This window comes from Phacochoerus africanus, chromosome 9 (genome assembly GCF_016906955.1).
Source record: "Phacochoerus africanus isolate WHEZ1 chromosome 9, ROS_Pafr_v1, whole genome shotgun sequence".
Lineage (NCBI taxonomy): Eukaryota > Metazoa > Chordata > Mammalia > Artiodactyla > Suidae > Phacochoerus > Phacochoerus africanus.
This window is the reverse complement of record NC_062552.1, coordinates 61,956,758-61,982,053: the sequence shown is the minus strand read 5'-3', so window position 1 is coordinate 61,982,053 and position 25,296 is coordinate 61,956,758. Positions and strand designations below refer to the sequence as shown.

General features: G+C 38.6%; 1 protein-coding gene and 1 pseudogene across 2 annotated transcripts in view; one reads left to right on the top strand and one right to left on the bottom strand.

Annotated features, from left to right (window-relative positions):
- ARIH1 (ariadne RBR E3 ubiquitin protein ligase 1) overlaps nucleotides 1-25,296 on the top strand; it is a 116,794-nt gene that overhangs the window by 75,819 nt on the left and 15,679 nt on the right. For both annotated transcript variants that reach the window (XM_047797307.1, XM_047797308.1), the window contains 5 exons: nucleotides 15,500-15,566; nucleotides 16,808-16,914; nucleotides 20,155-20,197; nucleotides 21,136-21,207; nucleotides 25,072-25,202. In XM_047797307.1, coding sequence (XP_047653263.1) covers nucleotides 15,500-15,566; nucleotides 16,808-16,914; nucleotides 20,155-20,197; nucleotides 21,136-21,207; nucleotides 25,072-25,202 — 420 coding nt within the window. The remainder of the gene's footprint in view (nucleotides 1-15,499; nucleotides 15,567-16,807; nucleotides 16,915-20,154; nucleotides 20,198-21,135; nucleotides 21,208-25,071; nucleotides 25,203-25,296) is intronic.
- On the bottom strand, nucleotides 8,164-8,520 carry LOC125136476 (Sjoegren syndrome nuclear autoantigen 1-like; annotated as a pseudogene).

Genomic DNA, 25,296 nt, shown 5'->3' with positions numbered 1-25,296 from the left:
TTGGAGAACAGGATGTGTCAATGTGTCAGTTTATGTCCTCTGGGAAGCAGATGCTAAGAGAGTTAAAAGGGGAGGTGGTATTTATTGTGGGATAGCACCTATGTATGATAAAGAGGAGGAGAAGTAGTAGGCAGACCTTGATAGAGTTCTGACTCCTGTTACGGAGAGAAAGAAGGGAGGAGGATTCAGTAGGACAAGACACAGACTGTGCTGCAGCTGTTAGAGTGTCTGGCAGCCCTGTAGGGAACTCCATTGCATAGATTTCCCAAAGAGGAATGCCTCAATAAGCAGAAATGGCCAGACCCTGATACCTTTGTCATGCTTGGTCTTTCACTGAGAGCTAACCAGGGAGAATGTGGCCTCAGCTGGAACACTGCTATAGATCCCAAAGGCATTGTAACAGGAGGCTCTTGGCTCATTACCCACCTTGCGAAAGGTTCCCTTTTGAAGGGGAAAAACAAACTTGAAGAAACAAATGTAGTTAACTCCTGTGTGTGAAGTAAAATCCCAGGTTGCTTAAATTCCTGAGTCAGTGCTGTTTCATAACCTCAGGCTACCTAATTGACTTCAGTCTAGGAAAAAAAACAGATTGAAGGCCTGAATGATCCACAAACAAATTACGTAATTAGTCCTGGATAATTGCCTAAGGTATGTCTGTTTAAGCAATGGGATTTGAAGGTAATAAAAGTAAAAGCAGCCATGGGCTTTAGTGAGCAAATTTCTTAACTTAATGAAGCCATAAATTGACTTAACCAGCACAGTTTATAAAGCCCCTGATTCCTCTTTATTAATCCCAACCTTCTTTAGTTTACTAACACATAGTTACTGTTATTGTCAGCTTATGTTAATACTGTTGCTATCTTTCAGTAAGTCTTATCTCCATTATTGTTGTAAGCTAGTGGAAATAAACCATGTATCATCTTATGGTACCACCATTCCTTCAGCTGTCTTTATCTTATATTCTTTAATCAGTACATTTCATCAATATGTACTTGTATCCTTTCATTCATTCCACAGACATTTACTGGGAGCCTCCTTATTAATGCTCATATACACAGGAGAACAGAAAAATTAAGATGACATTTTGTTTCCCCAGGAAGTTCATAATAATAAATGCATAGTTTAAGTTTTATATATAAAGGTATATATAAAGTACAGTTAAAAAGAAGCAAATTACTAAAGAAATTAGGGCGATTTTACTTAGGGAGTAATACTAAGAAGTTCATGAGCTTCTCTATTAATGTATTCTGTAGCTAGAGCACAGAGTTAGCAGACTACTGGAGATGAGGATGAAAAGAATTTGACAATTTATGGTGCATTTCTTCATAGATGGTTTAGACTGATAAGATTTGCAGATTTGAGGCAATATTACAAATCCACAGTAATCATGACAGTGTGGTACTGGTACCAAAACAGACATTCAGACCAATGGAACAGAATAGAGAACCCAGAAATAAACCCAGACACCTATGGTCAGTTACTCTTCAACAAAGGAGGCAAGAATATAAAATGGGAAAAAGATGGTCTTTTCAGCAAATGGTGCTAGGAAACCTGGACAGTTGCATGTAAATCAATGAAGTTGAAACACACCCTCACACCATGCACAGAAATAAACTCAGAAATGGGCAAAAGACCTGAATAGACATTTCTCCCAAGAAGATATACAGATGGCCAACAAGCACATGAAAAAATGCTCAGCATGATTATTAGAGAAATGCAAATCAAAACTACTATGAGGTACCACCTCAAACCAGTCAGAATGGCCATCATTAATAAGTCCACAAATAACAAATGCTGGAGGGAGTGTGGAGGAAAGGGAATCTGCCTACACTGGTAGGAATGTAAATTGGTACAACCACTATGGAAAATAGTATGGAGGTACCTTAGAAAACTAAATATAGAACTCCCATATGACCCAGCAGTCCCACTCTTGGGCATATAGCCAGACAAAACTTTCCTTAAAAAAGACACATGCACCCCTATGTTCATTGTAGCACTATTCACAGTAGCCAAGACATGGAAACAACCTAAATGGCCATGGACAGATGAATGGATTAAGAAGATATGGTATATAAACACAATTGAATACAACTCAGCCATAAAAAGGACAAAATAATGCCATTTGCAGCAACATGGGTGGAACTAGAGACTCTCACACTAAGTGAAGTAAGTCAGAAAGAGGAAGACAAATACCATATGATATCATTTATATCTGGAATCTAATATATGGCACAAATGAACCTTTCCACAGGAAAGAAAATCATGGACATGGAGAAAAGACTTGGGGTTGCCCAGAGTGAGGGGGAGAGATTGATATGGACTGGGAATTTGGGGTTAATAGATGCAAACTATTGCCTTTGGAATGGATAAGCAAGGAGATCCTGCTGTATAGCACTGGGAACTATATCTAGTCACTTATAATGGAGCATGATAATGTGAGAAGAAAGAATGTATACATGTATGTGTAACTGGGTCACCATGCTGTACAGTAGAAAATTGGCAGAACACTGTAAACCAGCTATAATGGAAAAAAGTAAAAATCATTAAATAAAAAAGTAAATAAAAATAAATAAGTTGGTAGCATTGAAATTTTGTAATATTACAAACGAACGCGACCTCATTAAGTCAAAAGTGTAAAAAGAATTTGGTAGTATCTAATGTGAGAATTTAGTACAGTGGGGAATATAAACTGTTGCAACTTTTGGTAATATAGTTTGGTGGTTCCTACAAATGTATATGCTCTTTGGCCTTTTGTTTAACAGTTTCATCACTTTGAATGTGTCATTCTGCTGCCTCCTTGCCTCCATTGTTTCTACTAAGTCAGCCGTTAATCATATTGTCTGGTTTGCTGCTTTCCGGATTTGCTGCGTCTTGGAGTTCTCTCGTGGCACAGTGGGTTAAGGATCTGGCATTATCACTACAGTGGCTTGGGTTGCTAATGTGGCACAGGTTCATTCCCTGGCCAGGGAACTTCCACATGCCGTGGGAGTGGCCCCCAATTTTTTTTTTGCTGTGTCGTTAGCATAAGTTTTGACTGTGGTATATCTAGATGTGGTTCTCTTTGTGTTTATCCTTTTTGGGGTTTTTTTCTTTTCTTTTCTTTTTTTAGGGCCATAGGTATGGCATATGGAATTTCCCAGTCTAGGGGTTGAATTGGAGCTGTAGCTGCTAGCCTACATTACAGCCATGGCAAAGCCAGATCCAAACCCTGTCTGCAGCCTCCACTGCAGCTCTCAGCATAGCCAGATCCTTAGTCCACTGAGCAAGGCCAGAGATTGAACCCACATCCTCATGAATATTAGTCAGGTTCTTAACCTGATGAGCCACAACGGGAACTCTAGTTTTTGAGGTTTCTTGAGCTCTTTGGGTGCTGTATTCAGGCTGTTGCATGCAGAGAAAACTTTGATAATACTCATAAGAGAATTTTAATAATAATGTTATTAGCTGAGGGTTTAGGAATTGAGATGATAAATTTTTTATTTTCACCTTAAACAGTTGTATGCTGTGTGGTGTATGGCAACATAATATTAATAAATGAAGGTGAGGGTTTTGGTTTTTTTTTTTTCATGTAAACTCCAGTAACTGAAACACGCTTAATTGTTTTTCTTAGTATGAAAGAAACTAAATCCTCCCCAATTGTGGATTATAGTTTTTTAATTTCCAACTTGATAGTTTTAAAAATGGTTTCTTGTTTTAATTTGAACTAAATTCCTTTGGAACTTGAGACTGAAACCTTTTCCTTTCCTGATAATGTATTACCCTTTAACCCTCTCAAGTTGAAGCTCACTTTTTCCCTCTATGTGTACCTTATGGCCAAGAGGTGAAGTCATTCTCCCCCTTGGTCTCAGGGCTGTATTCAGACCATTTCTCTACTTCAGTTTAAAATCCCCATAAATCCTTTGAGACTTGTGTTATCCAGCTGTTTCATGGTCCTTTGTGCTTCGACTTCTTGGTTTGTCCCATTTAATTATTTGTAGTGCTAACACCTCACTCACAGGCTTTTCTTTCTCCCAAGGCTTGCTGTCAATCCAGTGTGATTTCATGTCTATATGTATTGTTCATTCTACACCCTAGCCCTGTAGCTCTCAAAGTGTAGCCCCCCAACCAGCCGCATCAGCTTCACCTTGGAATGTTATGAGAATGCACATTTTCAGGCCTAGCTCCAGACTGCTGAATCAGAAACTCTGGTTATAGGGCCCGGCAGTATGAACCACAAGCTCTCTTAGTATGGTTCTGATGCATGCTTCAGTTTAAGAACTCCTGTCACAGCCTTTCATTTCTATGTTTTACTCATTTCCAGTAAAATCTCCTTTACCTCAGCTACCTACAACTAAGGCCACCATCGTAGGCCTACTTTTCATCTACTCTAATTGACTTTACAAAATCACCTATCCTGCCTTTACCTAAAAGAGTACTCCTCTGAGTTCTGTTCTATTCACTATTCTCACTCTGTAATTTATACACTTTTCCTAGGCATACACTGGGAATTCCCTCTTTTGAGCTTGAGACTTATGTATCCCACTGCCTTTCAGGCATCTCCATTTGTGTATTCTTCTGGCTTTATCTGGTGCAGCCCTCCTACTACTTCTGTCAACACCAAACTCACTCATTCTACTTGCTTCTCAGTGTCAAAGAATGGCATCACTAGGTATTAAAGCCTTGACTAAATTAGAAATGTTGGTGGTATCCCTGATTCATTTTTGTCCTGCGTTTGTCACAGTAATCCTTGCACCAAAACTCTGTGAATTTTACATCCCTTAAATCCATCCATTTCTCTCTGTTCTTTCTGCCATTGACCTGATCCAGTCCATCATCATCTTTTAGCTGGGAATCTGCAACTGGCTCCTGAGTGATCTCTTGTCACCAATGTCATCACCTTTCAGTTCTTCTTTACAAATGGCTTCTGTTGTCCTATGCTGTTTACCTTTGCAACTTCATCTTTTGCCTCATCTTTTTTCACATTCTCTGTTTGAGCCACATAGAACTTGATTGTTTGAAAGCACTGTGCTTTTTTTTTTGTCTTTTTTGTTGTTGTTGTTGTTGTTGTTGTTGCTATTTCTTGGGCCGCTCCCGCGGCATATGGAGGTTCTCAGGCTAGGGGTGGAATCCGAGCTGTAGCCACCGGCCTACGCCAGAGCCACAGCAACTCGGGATCCGAGCCGCGTCTGCCACCTACACCACAGCTCACGGCAACGCCGGATCGTTAACCCACTGAGCAAGGGCAGGGACTGAACCCGCCACCTCATGGTTCCTAGTCGGATTCGTTAACCACTGCGCCACGACGGGAACTCCAGCACTGTGCTTTTTATTTGCATTTGGTTTGATTTTTGTTTACTTTTTTCCTACTGTATTCTGACTTTCATGTAAGTAGTATTCTCTTCCTATTTTATTCTTCATCTCACTTAACTTACTTGTCATCTTAGTTATTCTTTGTGCCACAGTTTTAACTGATTTTCATTTTCAATTTGGTAAGCATCCTCTCTGCTCTGAGAGCCCCCATATTTTCCTTACCATACACTTTCATAATTGCCTATATTCGTGTCTGTATTCTTTCTTAGGCTGTAAGTTGACTCCAGGTATCCTATTTATGTTGACCGAATTTCCATTCAAGATGTGTGGCTCTAATCTTGGAAACACTACACTCTGAAATTATTCACTGATCTCTCAGGGCTTCTTAGACTCACTTTTTTTTTTTTTCTTTCTGCTTTTTAGGGCTGCACCTGTGTCATATGAAAGTTACCAGGCTAGGGGTCTAAATGGAGCTACAACTACCGGCCAACACCACAGCCACAGCAACACTGAATCCAATCCATATCTGCGAACTACACCACAGCTCACGGCAACAGTGGATCCCCGACCCACTGTGTGAGGCCAGGGATCAAAACCCACATCCTCATGGATACTAGTTGGATTTGTTTCCTCTGTGCCACAGTGGGAACTCACTAGACTCACTTCTTAAGATTAGCGATTCATTGGGCTCACCTTTTTATTCCTTAGGAACAGGTGTGTAATAGGCACGAGTGTAGGCATGTATCCTTGAGTAAGTAACTGGAAATATATTATTCTCTCTGCTTTCATAAGCATATGTAATCATTGCAAACACCAGGGATTGGTTTGTGCTAAGATACCACTAAGGCTATTTGGCTAAGTAGGTCTCCCTACACAATGGCCTTGTATAGTATACTTTGAGAAATTTTTCGTTGTTCCAAGATTTATCCTTGACGCCATCATGAGATTAATGAAAACCATTTATCTAAATTATTTAGAGTTCCCTGGTGGCTCAGTAGGTTAAGGACCTTGTATTGTCACTGCTATGGCTTGGGTTACTCCTGTGGTGCAGGTTCAGTCTCTGGCCCTGGAACTTCTACATGCTGGAGGCACAGTAAATAAATAAATAAATAAATAATCAATCACTTGGGGCAAAATACAGGTTCATCTATTTCTGCTCATCCTAGCAGTTGGTTAGTTTTTTAATGTAGTTGTTTGGGCCTAAATTTCTTTTACTATATATAGCTTCTCTAATAATCTTAGGTACACTAAAAGTAAACATGTATCTATTTAGTCTTTAAAGACCTTCAAGTAATATATTTAATTTCACCTTGACTAATCATTATTAGCATTAACTACACACCTGGAATTGTGCTATTCTGGTTTATCCTGCTAGGTTTGTCTGAAAAATGGAATGATTTATTTTCACATATGGAAGTTTTAGAAACAGACAAGCGGAAATAATGTCAGCAACTCATTGCCATCACTTCTAGCAGAATTATGCCAGATTTTTTTTTTTTCCGTCTTTAGTGTAGCATATGGAAATTCCCAGCTAGAGGTCAAATTGGAGCTGCAGCCGCCAGCCTACACCACAGCCACAGTAATGTGGGATCCGAGCCATGTCTGTGACCTACACTACAGCCCACAGCAACATCAGATCCTTAACCCACTGCGCAAGGCCAGAGATTGAACCTGGATACTCCTCAGATTTGTTTCCACTGAGCCATGACAGGAGCTCTGCCAGATGCTTTTTTAATAGCTTTAACTGTTACATCAGATTTTTTTAAAATGGATCTTAGAATCTTAGTATGGACAATGCATACCTCTGTTGGCTCAATCCCTACTTGTCTGAGAAGGACAGAAATGTTCTTTTTAAAAATAAATTGTCTTGGGGTTTATGTTGTGGCTCAACAGGTTAAGAACCCGACTGGTATCCATGAGGATGCAGGTTCAATCCCTGGCCTTGCTCACTGATTTAAGGATCCTGTGTTGCTGCAAGCTTCATTGTAGGTCACAGATGTGCCTTGGATCTGGCATTGCTGGCATTGCTGTGGCTGTGACGTGCAGCTCTGCTTCGACCCCTAGCCTGGGAACTGGCCATATGCTGCTGGTTCAGCCCTTAAAAAAAAAAAGTTGTCTTGGAGTTGCTGGTGGTGCAGTGGGTTAAGGATCTGGTGGTGTCATTGCTGTGTCGAAGGCTCAGTCCCTGGCCTGGGAACTTCGGTATGCTGCAAATATGGACAAAAGGAAAAAAATAATAAATAGTCTTAATACATGCTTTTTAACTACTTAACTATGTAAAGTGAGGAAATTGCTGCCTCTGTGCTGTCACTTTCGTCTTTTCTATCCCCAAATTTCTGTTAGGTACCTAATTACTTTATACTGTCAGCTTTATAGTTATTCTTTTCTATTCTGGAACAGATTCTTTTATGTTTTGTCAGTCAGTTTATTTTATTTTTTATCTTTACAAAGACAACCTTTATTGATAGGTACTAGCCCCCAGGGCCAGCTCTGAGGTGAAGGAGGGCCCCAGCCCCTTCCCATTGCCTGGACACCTGCTGGCCAAGTGATAAGGTGAGGGGACTCCTGTGGTGCTGAGACTAGAAGTGGGGCCTTTCCTGCAGCCCATGGGTGTATGGAGGGCCTCAGAGGCCCTGAGTAGAACTGACCCAGAACCTGTGTGAGTGTAAGGCCAGGACACCCAGCTGGTGGGCTGCACCCAGGGCTTCCTTGTCACCCAGAGCTGGTGGCAATTGGCAGCTGCCTCTCTTGGCACCCAAGACAAGAAGAGAAAGTAGCCACTGCCATGAAGAACAAAGATGCTTTGAAGACAGATTGCTGGAGACTAAGGCCTGATGGGCACAGTGGAGGCAGTTCCCTCTACCTGTGGCCTTGTCAGCTGTCCTTGTCTCCATTGCTCTTCTGCTCTGGGGCTGTGGCCTTGTCAGCTTCCCTGATTCCCTCTTCAGGACACTAAGCAGAGTCTGTGAGCTCTCCAGGATCTTGAGGTAGGCAGCCTCTGTCTCTGCATGATGGTCCCATCAAACTCTTTACAAGAGGTGATCTTGTGAGCCAGGTTCTTGTTGACTTGGGCCAACTTCTCTTCAGCTGCCTCACTTCATTCTGCAGCCACTGTTTCTCATCCTTCTCCTGCTGGATCTGTTTGCACATCTCTTCCTGCTTCTGACACAGCTCCTTGATGCATTTGACCAGCTTGTTGTAGTTCTGCAGTGCTGTGCCCTTCTGGGTCATGGTGGACACTCTAGCCACTGCTACCACATCTGTCTGTTTTGTCAAAAAGTTTAGTCAAAAAATTGTAAACCAGTACTTTTATAATATTATAACTATGCAAATATTACATAAAACCAAATAATCAAATAGATCCAGAGAAGTATGTCTAGTCCTCAAGTCTGTGCTGCTCCAAGAAGAATATTCCAGACATCCAAGTCAGATGTTTATTTTTTGCATTCCATATAATATGTATAATGTATTATATATATAAAGGTTGTGAAGCCGCATAGATCCTTAAGTGAAGTCATACAGTTTGTACTATCTGAGGCAAGAGAAAAAAAACTAAACTTCGATAGATATGTTAATCCCAGTCTAGCAGAGCATCTCATCTTTTACAGTGGAAATGCATCATTCTTATTTAGTTATAATAAGTTCGATTTCCAATGTATTGGTTTTCACTGTACTTTTTTTTTTTAAGTTCTAAAATAAATTCAGGGAATTCTCTTTGTGGCTCAGCGGTAACGAACCTGACTAGTATCCATGAGAGTACAGGTTCGATTCCTGGCCTTGCTTAATGGGTTAAGGATCTGGTGTTGTGTGAGCTGTGGTGTAGGTCACAGATGCAGCTCGGATCTAGCGTTGCTGTGGCCATGTCATAGGCTGGTAGATGTCGCTCTGATTGGACCCCTAGCCTGGGAACCTTCATATGCCGCGAGTGTAGCCCTATATAAAAAAATAAATTAAAAAAATTCTGTAAAGTGTGTAAAGTACATTAACTTTAAAAGTATGTTTTGCTAACCACCCAGATCAAGGTATAGAGCTTTTCTGGTACTTAGGGTGTTTGTCCTTGTCCCCCTTCCCAGGCAGTATTCTGACTTTGCCTGTTTTTGAACTTCATTCAGGTGGAATTATGTAGCACATACTCTTTTTCTGTGTATCTACTTTGTTTAACAAAATGTATGTCTTTGAGATAATATGCATGTTGTTAAGTATATATGTTTTTTAGGGTTTTGTTTGTTTGCTGTGTAGTATTTCATCCTCTCAATAATAGACACTTGGAGGTTTTTTTGCTTTGACTACTGTGAAAAAAACTGCAAAGAATATTCCTAAATGTGGGTAGGCCCGTTGTGATTTCTTTGGGGTGTATACTCAGGAGTGAGATTTTTAACTCTTAATAGGTACTGCCAAAGTATGTATCTGCTTTCCCAAAGTGGTTTTACTTCTACTCCTCCTTTGTGTTACTACTTTAGTGTTTGTTCGCACTTGTATCACTAGTCTTTTTTAATTTTACCCATTCTCGTAGGTGTGTAGGAATATCTCATGGTGGTTTTAATTTGCATTTCCCTGGTAGATAATGAACACCTTTCTTTGGCTATCCCTTTTTATGAAGTACCCATTCTTAAAATTTTGTTATTTTGCCTATGAATTACTTTTTGAGAATCCTTTAAATACTCTGAAATTTAAATACTTTAAATACTCTTTGTTGGATAGATGCGTTAAGAACTATTTTCCCCAGTGTTGAGCTTACCTTTTTTCCCCTCTCTGAATGATTTTTAATAAACAAAATTTTGTTTGTTTATTTATTTAGTCTTTTTTTTTTTTAAGGGCCGTACCCACGGCATATGGAGGTTCCCAGGCTATGGGTCGAATCCGAGCTACAGCTGCTGGCCTACGCCAGATCCACAGCAATGCCAGTTCCAAGCTGTATCCGCAACCTACACTACAGCTTATGGCAACACTGGATCCTTAACCCACTGAGCGAGGCCAGGGATCAAACCTGCAACCTCATGGTTCCTAATCAGATTCATTTCCTCTTTGCCACGACAGAAACTCAAAAAAAAGCTTACTTTAATGGGATCTAGTTTATTTATCATTTCCCTGCATTTATGATTATTGCTACTTAAGAAATTTTTGTGGAGTTTCCTTGTGGCTCAGCAAGTTAAGGACCTGGCATTGTCACTGTTGTGATTCTTGCCCAGGAACTTCTGCATGCATGCCGGCCTGGAACATTCTGCATGAAGAAATCTTTGCATACTCCAAGGTGTATTTGTTTTTAAGGCAGGCTACAGAGGATTTATGAAGAATGCTTGGAAAACATATGACTTTTTATTTTATTTTTTTTTTTAAGGCCATATCTGTGGCATATTGAACTTCTCAGGCTAGGAGTTGAATTGGAGCTGCAGCTACTGTCTTACGCCACAGCCATAGCAACACCATATCCGAGCCACATCTGTGACCTGTGATGCAGCTTTCGGCAGCTTCGGATCTTTAACCCACTGAATGAGGCCAGGGATCAAAACCACATTTTCAGGGACACTTAACCCGCAGTCACAATGGGAACTCCAAAAACATATGACTTTAAAGTTGTATGTCTCATGGTAGAATAAATGAATGCCCCCATTATTTCTGTACAATGAAACAGAAAAGCACTACTTTTGTATTCTAAGTAGGAAATTTATCACAAATGTTACTGTATACTGTCTGTTATATATGCTTAAGGGATCAGAGTTCATACTGAAATAATTCCCTCATCTCATGAAATGTAAAATTAAATAATTTGTCAAGTTTTGGTAATAAGATAAGGTTTTACAGATTGGGGTTAAGTTACTGGTTATTATTATTAAAACTTTAAAAACGTTGGGTTTTTTTGTTTCTTTGTTTGCTGTGCCCATGGCATGTGAACATTTCCAGGCCAGGGATTGAACCCACGCCATTGCAGTGACAATGCCCTATCCTTAAACTGCTGCGCTACAAGGGAACTCCTAAAAATGTTTTTGGGCTATTAATGTAAAGTTATAAATTAAAGGGAAGCAGAGGAAGGTGTGGGAGAGCTGGGTGAAGTTGATTCTGTGGGGTCTTAGAGGCCATTATAAGGTCTTTGGCCTTTAAGATAGAGTCGTGAAAGGATTTTGAGCAGAGGTCATAGGAGATTGCTCTGACTCCTGGTATTAAAAAGAGCATAAATGGGAGCAGGGAGATTGGGAGGCTATTAAAACTGTTTTAATAGCCTCCCAGGTAAACCAATTGGGAGGCTATTAAACCACCAGAGACAATGGTTTGAATAGCCAAGGAGGTGGAGAGAAATGGTTGGATTTTGGTTCTGTTTTCAAGGTAGATTCGGTTAAGGCTTTGATAAAAGAAGGAGATGAGCCAGAGATGACTGTAAGGTCATTTTGACCTTTGATTGTGATTAGATGTATTCATATGATAGTAAATGTTATATTTCTTTCTCTTTTTGGGGGGGCCGTACCTATGGCATACAAAAATTCCTGGGCCAGGAATTAAACCCAAACCATAGCAGTGATAGTGCTGCCTCTTATAAAGATATTAATCATCACATTTCATAATCCTACAACCCAAATACCCGCCAGCAGGAGAAGATGGAGTGTGGTACAGCCATTAAAAAAAGATTTATGGAAGTTCTCCAGTGTCTTGCATTATTTTAATTAAATAATAATATAATTAAAATACGGATTATTTTAAGGCATTGGAAAGTACCTATAATAATGTTTTTAAAAAACAAAAAAAACTAAGATATACGTTCCTGCTGTGGTACCTTGGGTTAATGATCCGTCTCGTCTTTGTGGTGGTGCCAGTTCAGTACCCAGCTTGGCACAGTAGATCAAGGATCTGGTGTTGCTGTAGCTGTGGTGTAATTTGCAGCTCTGGCTTGGATTAAGTCCCTGGCCTGAGAACTTCCATATGCCATGGGTGTAGCTGAAACAAAACAAAACAAAAAAATAATATGTGGTATGGTCTCTATTTAAAATTATGTACCATACCCTTACCAAAAAAGAGGGAAGGGCCCAGATTCCTAAGAATGTTGAGTGATTAATCTTCCTGAGTGCTAGGGTTACAGATGATTTTTATTTCCTACTTTATATTTGTCTGTAATTGGAAAGAAACTTTTCAAAGAAAAGCATTTCATCATTAGTCCTAAATTGAAGTATGATATTATTGAGTTACTCAGGGTGATATATAAGGCATAGTTTAGTACTTGACATACCAAAAACAATCCTTGTGTTTTAAAGTTACCTGGTTTCAGAGTTTCCACTGTGGCACAGTTGGTTAGGGATCAGGCATTGTCTCTGTAACAGTGTAGGTTCGATCCCCAGCCCTGCACAGTAGGTTAAGGATCCAGCGTTGTTGCAGCTGTGGTGTAGGTCACAGCTCTGACTCGGATTTGATCCCAGGCCCGGAATTTCTATATGCTGAGGGTGCAGCTGAAAAAGCGGGAGAAAAGAAGGCATTCAGTAGAAGTCATTATGTTTACCCTCATAAAGAGCTGACTTCTATGATGAGAGTTGGCTGGCATATTTTCAACCTAAGTGATGGCAGCAGGTACTTCGTGTAGAGAATTAGCTTATCAATAGCCAGGTTGACACTTGCCTTCTTGAGAGTGCTTAGTATTTCCAAGATAGGGGAAATCACTTTCTTTTTCTTCCCTATCACCAAATTAACTAAGGCCTAGTAGCTATTGCAGACCTTTATTTGTTCAAGTTATAGTCATCTCTAAGATGTCATTAGAGTTTGTCATATCAGAGAAGCATTGTGGGTAATAGCAGTAAGGTATTTGAAAATCAGTAAGATTCGGAAATCAGGGATTCTTATTTTGAGTCTGATTCTTTCCAATTAATACTTTTTTCTTTTTACCGCCACACCTGCAGAATATGGAAGTTCCTGGCCTAGGGATTGAACCAGAGCTGCAGTGGCTGAGATCAAACCTGCACCACAGCAATGACCATGCTGAGCCACCAGGGAACTCTGTATTTCCACTTTTTGTAAAAAAAAAAAAATTTGTGTTATTATTTGATCATGTATGTGCAAGATTTTTATTGAACACCTTTTTTAAATTCTCTTGAAAATAATATGGCATGGAGTGGAATTGCTGAGTCATGTTGTAGTTCTTTGTTTAACTTCTGAGGAACTGCCAAGTACACTAATTCTTTTTATACTTCATCTTCAAAATGTTGAGGCCAGGCAGTGTATTGGATGTAAAAGATCTTTCCATCAAGCTTATTGTTAGGTTGGGGGAAAGGAAGCAGAAAGGCAGATATTAAACAAATGATTATACAGATAGCTGTCTAATGAAAATTGTGACACATTTTATAAAAGATTTATATTGTGCCATGAGAACTGAGGGGTGTTGATTTACATCTAGACTGCTGTGGGAAATTGTCAGAAAAGGCCTTGAGTAATAATAAATATTAGCTGCGTAAAATAAAATAATCTAAGTGCTTACTGAGTGATTACTATTTGCCATGCACTATTCTATCTCACAGCTCTTTTTCTGCTATCCATTTTATAGATTAGTAAACTGAAAAATAGAGAAGTCAGAGAATTTACCCTCAGTTCATAGCTAGTAAGTTATGAAACCAATATTCAAACCTAAGCTGTCTCACCTCAGAGCCCCACTGTGATCATCTTTTGTTTCCTTTCCAAGGGAGATCGCCCCAAACAAAAACCTCTGAGAAAGGGTGATCCATAGTATTTTGAAAGAATATAGATGTGAGAGGAATACACTGAAAATGGCACAGGACAGGATATAGGGTCTTGTGGAAGAAGAGCAGTGAGTGGGATAAGAAACTCAAGAATTACATGAGGCCAAGTTGTACTAAACTTTCTTGTTCATTGAAAATATTTTAGTGAAATTGTGTTATGCATTTTTGTTTGTTTGTTTGTTTGTTAGGGCCACAGCTATGGCATAGGGAGGTTCCCAGGCTAGGTATATAATTGGAGCTACAGCAGCTGGCCACAGCCACAGCCATGCCAGATATGAGCCACATCTCCAACCTACACCACAGCTCACGGCAATGCCAGATCCTTAACCCACTGAGCGAAGCCAGGAATCAAACCCACAACCTCATGGTTCCTGGTTGGATTCGTTTCTGCTGTGCCATGACAGGAACTCCTGTATTGTGCATTTTTTGATGACATTCTTGCTTTGTCAATGGTTACTCTTTTTCTGCTTTAATGTCATTTTCTTAAAAACACGAGAGTATTTGCCATTAAAACTAATGAAACTTAAGTTTCAGGGTTTTTCACTTTCCTGGGTTCCTATGAGTTCAAGAAATTCTTGTGAATTATATAGTGTTCTAGATGGACAAGGAAAGACAGGTTGCAGTTAGTAAGCATTTCTAATAAATTACCAAGAAATTTCAGAAGGAGGAGCCATCATAATTATATATACAAAACCTAGATCTGTTTGTGAACATTTCTGTTGATATTCCTTTATTTCAAGCACTGATTTTTTTGGGAGTACCCATTGTGGCTCAGTGGAAATGAATCCATCTAGTATCCATGAGGATGAAGGTTTGATCCCTGGCCTGCCTCAGTGGGTTAAGGATCCAATATCACCGTGAGCTGTGGTATAGATCCAAGATGCACCTTGGATCTGGTATTGGCTGTGGCTGTGGTATAGGCCAGTGGCTGTAGCTCCAGTTCAACCCCTAGCCTGGGAACTTCCATATGCTGTGATGCGGCCCTACAAAGCAAAAGTGGGGGGTGGGGGCACTGATTTGGGGCGGGGGAGGGTATCTTAGAATTTAAGAAACAGAGAGAGAGGTAGTTCCCTTGTGCTTTAGCAGGTTAAGGATCCAGTGTTGTCACTGCTGTGGCTCTGGTTATAGCTGTGGCACAGGTTCAATCCCTGGCCCAGCAATTTTAGGAATATATTTTTTGAAATGGTTAATAAACTTGAGTTCTCATGGAATGTTTTTTGAGCCATGTTTTGGCCTATAATAAAAATACTTCAAAAGTTAATATTTTGTAGGTAAGGACAAAAAAGAAAAGAAAACAGAGGGAAGCATCTACCAAAATAAACATAGAGACTTTGAAATTATTGTTTTGATTACTGCAATTATATTTGTTGACAGGTTATGTGTATTTTAGTGTTTTCAAATTAAGGCAGTTTTTATAACAGAGCATTGGAATTTTATAAATGTGGAAAATACTCTTAGCTGAAAATCTCCTAATAAACTGTTTTTATTCTCACTTTTAGGCGCCTGATCACAGATTCAAAAGTTAAATTAAAGTATCAGCATTTAATAACAAATAGTTTTGTAGAGGTAAGTGATTTCTTGTAAGTTTTCTTTCTTTAAATAAAAGGAATTCTGTTTATTAATAGAAATATCAGTATGTCTTATATAAGAAACACATTTACAGTGACTTGAGTTACTGTCTTTACTTATGAAGCATACCAAAATACCTTCATTCTCAAAGGAATGTAACAAACCAATAATTAGATGTCTTTTTATAGATCTTGAGCTTTGATAATAAAATTATTTTTGTAGTCTTCCTTTTCCCTAGCAGAGAAATATAGCTGATTATTGGTGTTGTCGTGTTTAATTATGTTCAGCACTCTAACCTTGCTGCATCTCTGTTTGTTTTAGCTTCCATTACCAGTAAACTCTTAATAAAGAATGCTGTAGAGTGTTTGTTTTATTAAATGTCTGTCTTAACAGAAGTTGGCAAACTATGGCCTGCCTGTTTTATAAATAAAGGTTTATTTGAACATGCCCATTTATTCTGTATCTGCTTCTGTGCTACGGTGGCAGAATTGAGTAGTTCCTAAAAAGGCCATTATGGTCCCATGGAACCAAATATCTTTCCTCTCTGGCTCTATGTGTAGGAAATTTGCCAGCCTCTGTACAAGAGCATCAGTATAACTTGGAATTTTAATTGTAGAAAGTAATTTTCATTTTTTATTGGAGTTTAAATTGAAGGTCAGATCTTCTAGGAGATAGCAATTTTTAGGAATACATTTTTTGAAATGGTCAATAAACTTGAGTTCTCATGGAGTGTTACTTAAGCCACATTTTGTGCTATAATAAAAGTACTTCATAAGCTAATATTTCTTTTGGAGAACTAAAATGCATTTTTTTCCTGTGGTATGGTAAGTAGATTTTGTTCTTAGAAGAGTTTTTTATGGTCAAAGAGAGATTCCATGTGTATCCCTTAGTTTCATACTATTCTATAGCATGTAAATTTCTTCTCTGAGTAGAAGCATATCTTGTTTTCTTTCATCTTTTAAAATTGCCCTTCAATAGAACCATAGGCACATTGATGCTTGATCACATAATAGGTAATTAGTTTATATATTTTATTATACCAGGTCTTCAAGGGATCTATAATCTTAGAAAAACAGTATATCCAAAAGCATTGGTGTAAAAGATTAAGTATTGACTGCAGATTTCATCCCCACTTTGTGAGTGTGGGGAGGTAATGTAAGTAATTGTTTGGTGTAATAGGAAATCTTCCATCATGATGTGATTTGCTGTCATTTTTTATTTTATAATTTGTATGTCAGTGTAATCGACTGTTAAAGTGGTGTCCTGCCCCAGATTGCCACCATGTTGTGAAAGTTCAATATCCTGACGCTAAACCTGTTCGCTGCAAATGTGGGCGCCAGTTTTGGTAAGCAAGTGATTCCTAAATTGGAATAGTGCATGTAGCTTTTCTAGTTATTTTCAGTAGTAAATAGTAGAAAAAATTCTTTACTTGAGGTAGGTGGGTGATGTTGATTTTAAATAGTATTATATGTTATAATATATAATAATAGTATATATTATTCATATATATATGAATGACTGGGTCACTCTGGTGTACAGCAGAAATTGGCACAACACTGTAAATCAACTATACTTTAAAAAATTTTTTTTAATTAAAAAAAATAGATTTAAAAGGTACATTTTCCTCTTTTGTTTTGGCCATACTCACAGCATGTTCAAGTCCCCGAGCCAGGGATTGAACGGCACCACAGTTGGGGCCTTTGCCACAGCTGCCGCAGTGCTATATCCTTAACCCGCTGCACCACGAAGGAATTTCCTACAAGTCACATATTGAAATAATTTTTCCTCTTTCTTTGTTGCTCTAATTTTTGGATTCATTTTCTTAGGGGGAAAAATGCAGCTGTAATCACATTTTCTTGTCTGCTTCACTGGAACTTATATAGGAGCAGACTTAAAGATCTGAACAGGAATTCACTTCTCATTTCTGATTAACTGCTTATTTTGTAAATTATGTTTGGTGCCTTTATGGCTTCTGATCTGTTTTTAGGTTATCTCAGGAAATAAAATAAACAGGTGTTTTGTTTTATTTGATTTTAAATTCCTTTGCTCTGACAAGTAATTTTACTCCTAAAAAAAAAAAAAAAAAAAGGCGGAGTTCCCATTGTGGCGAAGTGGAAACGAATTCAGTTAGAAACCATGAGGTTGTGGGTTCGATCCCTGGCATTACTCATTGGGTTAAGGATCTGGTGTTGCTGTGAGCTGTGGTGTAGGTCGAGGACGAGGCTCAGATCTGGCATTGCTGTGGCTCTGGTGTAGTCTGGCAGCAACAGCTCTGATTGGACCCCTATCCAGAAACCTCCATATGCCACAAGTGTGGCCCTGAAAAGATAAAAAAAGACTGAAAAAAAGTGCAAATACATTTAGAAAGATAAAACTCGGTTGATTAGATATACCGGGGATTTTTTGTTTGTTTGTTTTGTTTTGTTTTTTTAGGCTGCATCTGCATCATGTGGAAGTTCTTAGGCCAGGGATTGAACTTGGGCCATTGCAGTGACAATGCTGAATCCTTAACCCTCTGTGCCACAAAAAAACTCCTAGATGTGCTTTTTTTTTAACTAAGAGTTTTTCTGTGGGGCCTCTGGCCACAGTTCTCTTGGTAACATGCATTCTTGGGAGTTCTATAACATAGTCTTTAGCCTTTGACTTCTAGATTCAACTTAACAGGGTATTTCCAATACCCCATATTAAAGAATTAAAATGATCTTCCATTCCCTTTATGGATCTTTTAGGAATGAAAAGCTAATCAAGCCAAGAGGCTCTATAACTAGCAAATAGACTTTCTTTTTTATCTTTTGTCATTTTAGAGCCGCACACATGGCATATGAAGGTTCCCAGGCTAGGAGTCGAATTGGAGCTGCAGCTGCCGGCCTACACCACAGCCATAGCAATGCTAGATCCGAGCTGTGTCTGCAACCTACATACACAGCTCAGGGCAACACTGGATCCTTTACCCACTGAGCACGGCCAGGGATCAAACCCATGTCCTCGTGGATACTAGTCGGGTTCGTTCACCACTGAGCCACAATGGGAACTCCTAAATAGACATTTTATTGGTGTTCTGTATCATTCTTTTTCTCTCCAGACATCTATAGGATTAGACTTGCACTTCATTAAATACTAAATATTTCCGAAAAGAGTAGATAAACTCATAGTGGTTAAATTGGTGTAAAATACATACTATTTTGGTAAAAATTAAATAGGCATTATTGTTTCAGAGTTTCCTGTAGACAGAGAGTGTAATATGATTCCTTACCTAATTTCACATATGCATTTAGTATGAAATATTTTGAATGTAGACATTAGTATAGAGAATAACAAGCAATGGCTACTTACCTAGGTATAACCCAGCTTAATCAAAATCAGTATTTTGTTTTTGTCAAGAAATAGAACATGACAGATATATTTAAAGCCTCTTGGTGTTCCCTTCTCCATCCCATTCCTCATCTTCTTTTCCAAAAATTAACCATTATCTTGACTTAAATTACAGCACTTAATTCTAATTTGCAAAGGGTTTTTGGCATTTATAAATTATTTCATTAGCTAATCAATCAGCCATTCCATGTTTATTTTTTCACAAGCATTTGTGTTTATTATTAATTTATACTTGTTAAACATGTATTTACCATATGCCTAGAAAACAGAGGAATTAGCAGTTAATATTTGTCTTAGAGAATGTTTAGTTATAATCTTTTGTTTTATACTGTGGTACAATTTATCTCTGCTGGGCTGGGGTTCGTTTGTTTGGATTATGCAAAGATGTGACCTCTTTGCTTCCTACAGGTCACTGTGTGTTAGTACTAAATTATAGAATTACCCTATAAAGTCAGACTTTTATTCTTCATTTAGAGTCTTAAAATATTTCATATATGCCTACGAAGCATTGGTTAATTTTTTTTTTTTTTTTTGGTCTTTTTGCTATTTTCTTTGGGCCTCTCCCTTGGCATATGGAGGTTCCCAGGCTAGGGGTCAAATTGGAGCTGTAGCCACTGGCCTACGCCAGAGCCACAGCAACGCGGGATCCGAGCCGCGTCTGCAGCCTACACCACAGCTCACAGCAACACCGGATCATTAACCCACTGAGCAAGGGCAGGGACCGAACCCGCAACCTCATGGTTCCTAGTCGGATTCGTTAACCACTGCGCCACAACGGGAACTCCAGCATTGGTTAAAATTTAATTTCAAATTAGTGAAATGATTTTGTTTTGATTTCAGTTAGAGAATGGTTGCAGCAAAGAATTATACATATTAAAAACTATTTGAAAAATACAGATGTAACTAAACTGATTTCATTGTTTAACAGTTTGGTAGCTATTAAGATAGTCATGTATTATGAAATTGTTATCATAGCATGTCTTCATGCTTACAAGTGTCATTCCTCACTTCACACACCCAATATATGCTGATCCTAATACTAAATCCTAAATAATTTACTGTAGAATAAAATAGATATGATTCTTGCCCTTTTATTTGCCATTCACCAGAAACTGGTGAAAGTACTGAGGGACTATAAGGCATGAAGTTGTTTGTTTACTCACAGTATATAGGATAATTCTTTAACTCTTGTGACTCTTGTGTCACTTAACAGCTTTAACTGTGGAGAAAATTGGCATGACCCTGTAAAGTGTAAGGTGAGTTTACCTGGCTTCCCCCTGTCCCTTTCTTCATTGTTTTCTTTTTGGTCAGGGTGTGCAGCAGTTTGATGAGGGATTTCAGTTCCCAGACCAGAGACTGAACACAGGCTATTGTAGTGAAAGTGCCAAGTCCTAGCCACTAGACCACCAGGGAACTCCGCTGGCCTTTTCTTTTTCTTTTTCCTTTTTTTTTTTCCTGTCTTTTTAGGGCCATACCCATGGCATATGGATGTTCCCAGCCTAGGGGTCAAATTGGAACTGTAGCTGCCAGCCTACGCTCAGGATCTGATATGCATCTGCGACCTACACCACAGCTCATGGCAACACCGGATCCTTAACCCACTAAGCGAGGCCAGGGATCAAACCCATGTCCTCATTGATATTGGTCAGGTTTGTTACCATTGAGCCACAGTGGGAACTCCTGGCATTTTCATTTTTAAATAAGGTAGTAGAGTACTTCTAAGACATAATGACTGAAAGCCACAGCCCACAATTTTATTTATCCACTAGTGGATGAAAGAGTATGTTTTGTCCTTTTTATTTCAGATGATCTTCGCAATTATTCAGAGAACATTCCTTAGGAGTAAATCATCTCCTGATTATTATCAGGATACTGATGATTAAGTCTCCTCCCTTGGAAGGCTTTATAATTAGCTAACAGGGGTGACACACTTTGCAGCTGGGCTTCTCATCAAGCTCAAGGTTCCCCACTTAGCTTCAGCCAGAGAAAGTCTTCCTGTGGTTGGTTTTGTATTTACCTGGACTAGATTCGAGAATCATAGGATTTCTTGGTTTAAAAGGATGTAAACCCAGTGATAATCTTATCCTTTGGCTTTTACATTTAAGTTTGACTATTTAAGTGATGAAGTAATTTGCTCTTCTTTTTTCTTAAATCTTTTGTGGTACTCTATCTAACAGTTCTTGTTTTCAAACAGTGGTTGAAGAAGTGGATTAAAAAGTGTGACGATGACAGTGAAACTTCTAATTGGATTGCAGCTAACACAAAGGTTGGTATTTTCCCTCGGTAAACTCTTAGTATTGAAACTGATGAGGATAGGTGTAACAGCATTAGCAAAAGCAGTATGTTTACCTAGTAAAAGGCCTTGTTTTACTTTTCCTCAAAGTTTGCTTTTTCTTTTCAAAGTGATTACCTATTAATAATTTCCCAGAGTTCCCACTGTGCCTCACTGGGTTAAGAACCTAACTAGTATCCATGAGGATGCAGGCTCAATCTCTGGTGTCCCTTAGTGGGTTAAGGATTTAGTGTTGCCATGGCTGTGGTAGAGGCCACAGCTGCAGCTCCAGTTTGACCCCTGGCCCAGGAACTTCTGTATGCCATAGGTATAGCCATAAAATGAAGAAATAATACTGATTTTCCTTTACTGTTTATTAATTACTGCAATGTGCACAGTACTCTGCTTTAGAAGTTTTCTTCTATCAGAAAAATAGTGGGTAATTTTTCTGCCTTGGAGTTTGATAATGCCATTTCAAGTGCTTCTTGGGTATCTTGTAGTATACAAATGTATTGTACAGTTTATTCTACCTAGTTTAGTATTACTAGGTTATTTTATATTTCTGCTTTTTAAAAGCCCAGTGTTTAACTTTTAAGGAATCATTCTTTAGGGCAGTATTCAGTCAGAATAACTGAGTAACTTTTTATTACGTAATTGAATTGGGCTTAACAAATTTTTTTAACATGTTAAACTTCCAAAATATAATTTATTAAGAGACTTGAATCCTGAGAATTAGAAGCTCTGGGATAATATGAATATCCTTGAGGTTTTTTTGGTCAAGCCCACGTATTCCTGGGCCAGGGATCAAACCCACGCCACAGCAGTGACCTGAACTGCTGCAGTGACAACACTGGATCCTTAACCTGCTGCGCCACAAGAGAACTCCCTGTTTTTAATTTTTTGAATTACACTGCTTGTGATTCTGGTTTCAAAATTCAGTCTCACTGTGCCATGAACCACTTTAACCCTAGACAGATGTCTTACAAATGCAAGTAATCTTGAGTCCTATCTTTATGAGAGGACTTCTTTTCTATCACTAAGTAATAAGCAGGCATTTGAATCCCATCTGTGTAACCAGCCAGTTTCTTAGTAGAAAATTGTATCAACATCCAAACTTTAATTCAGTCTTACAATCTATCCATACATAGGAAGTGACTTGGGTGATGGATAGTAGGGTTATTATTCATGGGCTATCTATTTTTATTATTGTCTTTCACATGTGAAGATGATGCTTTAAAGAATACTAGGAGTTCCCTGGTGGCTCAGTGGGTTGAGGATCTGATGTCATCATTGCTATGGCTTGATTTCACTGCTATGGTGTGGGATTCATCCTTAGCCTAGGACCTTCCACATGCTGTGGACAAGGCCAAGAAAAGAAAGAGAACACAGAATTGTTTGACCAGAGTTACCCTTTCCATCACTCAGTCAGAAGACACTGATAAGAAGGAGTGCTGAAATGATAGCCATTAGTACATGATTTTATACCATCAGTACTCTGCTCAAATCCAAAAGATTAAAATATATGTATACATTTCTCTCACTCAGAAAGCATTAGCAGTGAAACATTGAGTCCTAGCTCATAAAATAAATGTCCACATATTTGAGGAATGTAGTGTTGAAATTAATATATCTGTGCTAAAATCATCATGTTAAATATAACTTAAGAAAACTTTACTATAGTATCTAAAAATAATTGATTTTGTTATTTAAAAAAAATTTCCTGGTGTTGCCATTGTGGCTCAGTGAGTTAAGAACCTGGCAGTGTTCGTGAGGTTGTTGGTTCAATTCCTGGCCTCGCTCTGTGGGTTAAGCTGCAGCTGCAGCTCTGATTTGACACTTAGCCAGGAACTTCCATATGCCTTGGGAATGGCCATAAAAAGAAGAAAATAAATAAATAACTTCCTAGCCAAGCATTCTTTTTTGAAAAGTGAAGATTTCCCTACCAGAAATTTCATTAAAGTCCCAGAATCCTTAAATATGCTGTCAAACTAATATTTAGGATAGGGCAGTTATATTTTCCCTGCCAGTTTGATTAAACTGTAGCCTTCTTTCTGCATCTAGAAAAATCCTTGAATATTCCAAGATGTTTAAAATAGAGAATTTAGGCTTGAATATGTTTGACTTTGTTTAGAAGGTAGAGTCAGAATGCAATTTGTAATAGATTTATCTGCTCGGCAGTTTTATATGAAACAGCATTTTTGGAGTTCCCATCGTGGCTCAGCGGTAACAAACCTGACTAGTATCCATGAGGACGTGGGTTCGATCCCTGGAACCACTCAGTGGGTTAAGGATCTGCTGTTGCCTGTGAGCTGTGGTGTAGGTCTGCAGCTGTAGCTCCAATTCAACCCCTAGCCTGGGAACTTCCGTATGCCATGGGTGTAGCCCTAAAGAGACAAAAAAAGAAAAGAAAAATAAAATGAGTTTTCTCTTGAGACTTTTCAGGAGTTTATTTTTGGTTTTAGTTCCTTTAGTACATTTTTGTAGGTTGTTGACATATTAAGAAATTAATAGGAGTTCCCGTCGTGGCGCAGTGGTTAACGAATCCGACTAGGAACCATGAGGTTGCGGGTTCGGTCCCTGCCCTTGCTCAGTGGGTTAACGATCTGGCGTTGCCGTGAGCTGTGGTGTAGGTTGCAGACGCGGCTCGGATCCCGTGTTGCTGTGGCTCTGGCGTAGGCCGGTGGCTGCGGCTCCAATTTGACCCCTAGCCTGGGAATCTCCATATGCCGAGGGAGCGGCCCAAGAAATAGCAAAAAGACCAAAAAAAAAAAAAATTAATACTATTAGTTAATTAAAGCCAAAAAATAAAGAATGAGATAGATATTTTAAGCCTGGAATTAGCTTCTTTGGGAAAATGTATTATTTCTTATGTGACTGATTTCAATAATTTGATTTAAAATGTATAATAAAAATTGCCATATTGATCTATTTTAAATTACTACAGTTTCTTTTATGGGCAGTGTAGTCTGTTCTCCTTTATGGGAGAAATAGTCATCAAACACAAATACATACAGCAGAAATACAAGCTTTACATTTTATTAATAATTTTATTAAAAATTATATGCCAGTTGGAATTTTCTAGATTTTTTTCAAGAGAAAAAACAAAACATGTACCTGCAGGATTATACCTTTGGCTCATTAGCTACCAAGAAAATGGTAAAGACTTGGGGAAAACGAAAAAAAAGAAAAAACATGATCTCTATATAGCACAGTTTTAAATAGACCACAATGAGAAAAATTTAAAACAAGGGTACTTGACAGAAGAAAGTTGGAAAACTCATTAGACACAAAAACAATTTACCAGTCTTGCCTGCCTGACTCTTGAGGCCAGATTGCTTGGGTTTGAATCCTGACTCTGCCATTTGCTACTTGTGTGGCCTTGGGCTAGTCTCAAATTTTTCTCTGTTTAGTTTATTCATCTGACAAAGGGAAATAGGAATAGGACCACTATGAGGATTATGAGTTAGTGTATATAAAACACTAAGAACAGTGTATAGGAAGTATTCAGTAATTACTTCTTGATGATACTAGAGGAGTACATTATATGAACAAATTGTTTTACCTCTCACAAAACTATTTCTATGTGTATAGTTAAAAGTTACTTAAAATATTTCCTCAACCCCACTAAAAATAACTCCTTAACATTTTTTCCCCAGCCGTCCAAAAAAAAAAAAAATCTTTAAAAGCCAGTAATAATAGCATCTCATTTTTCAGTAGTACTTATTAAATGTTTGACATTGTTCTAAGTGCTTTACATATATTAATCACAGTAAATGTAGTATTTAAAAATAAACCAAATCTAGAACTGGCTTCTCCTCAGTGTAGCATTGACACCAACTTTATAGTTTCTCTTCATAGGAATGTCCCAAATGCCATGTCACAATTGAGAAGGATGGCGGTTGTAATCACATGGTCTGTCGTAACCAGAACTGTAAAGCAGAGTTTTGCTGGGTGTGTCTTGGCCCTTGGGAACCACATGGATCTGCCTGGTAGGTTGGGGAAATGAAGGGAAGAATGTATTCACACAAGTATGTGATGTATGTGGCGTATTATGAATAAGGTTTCTATTGCATGGAAATCACC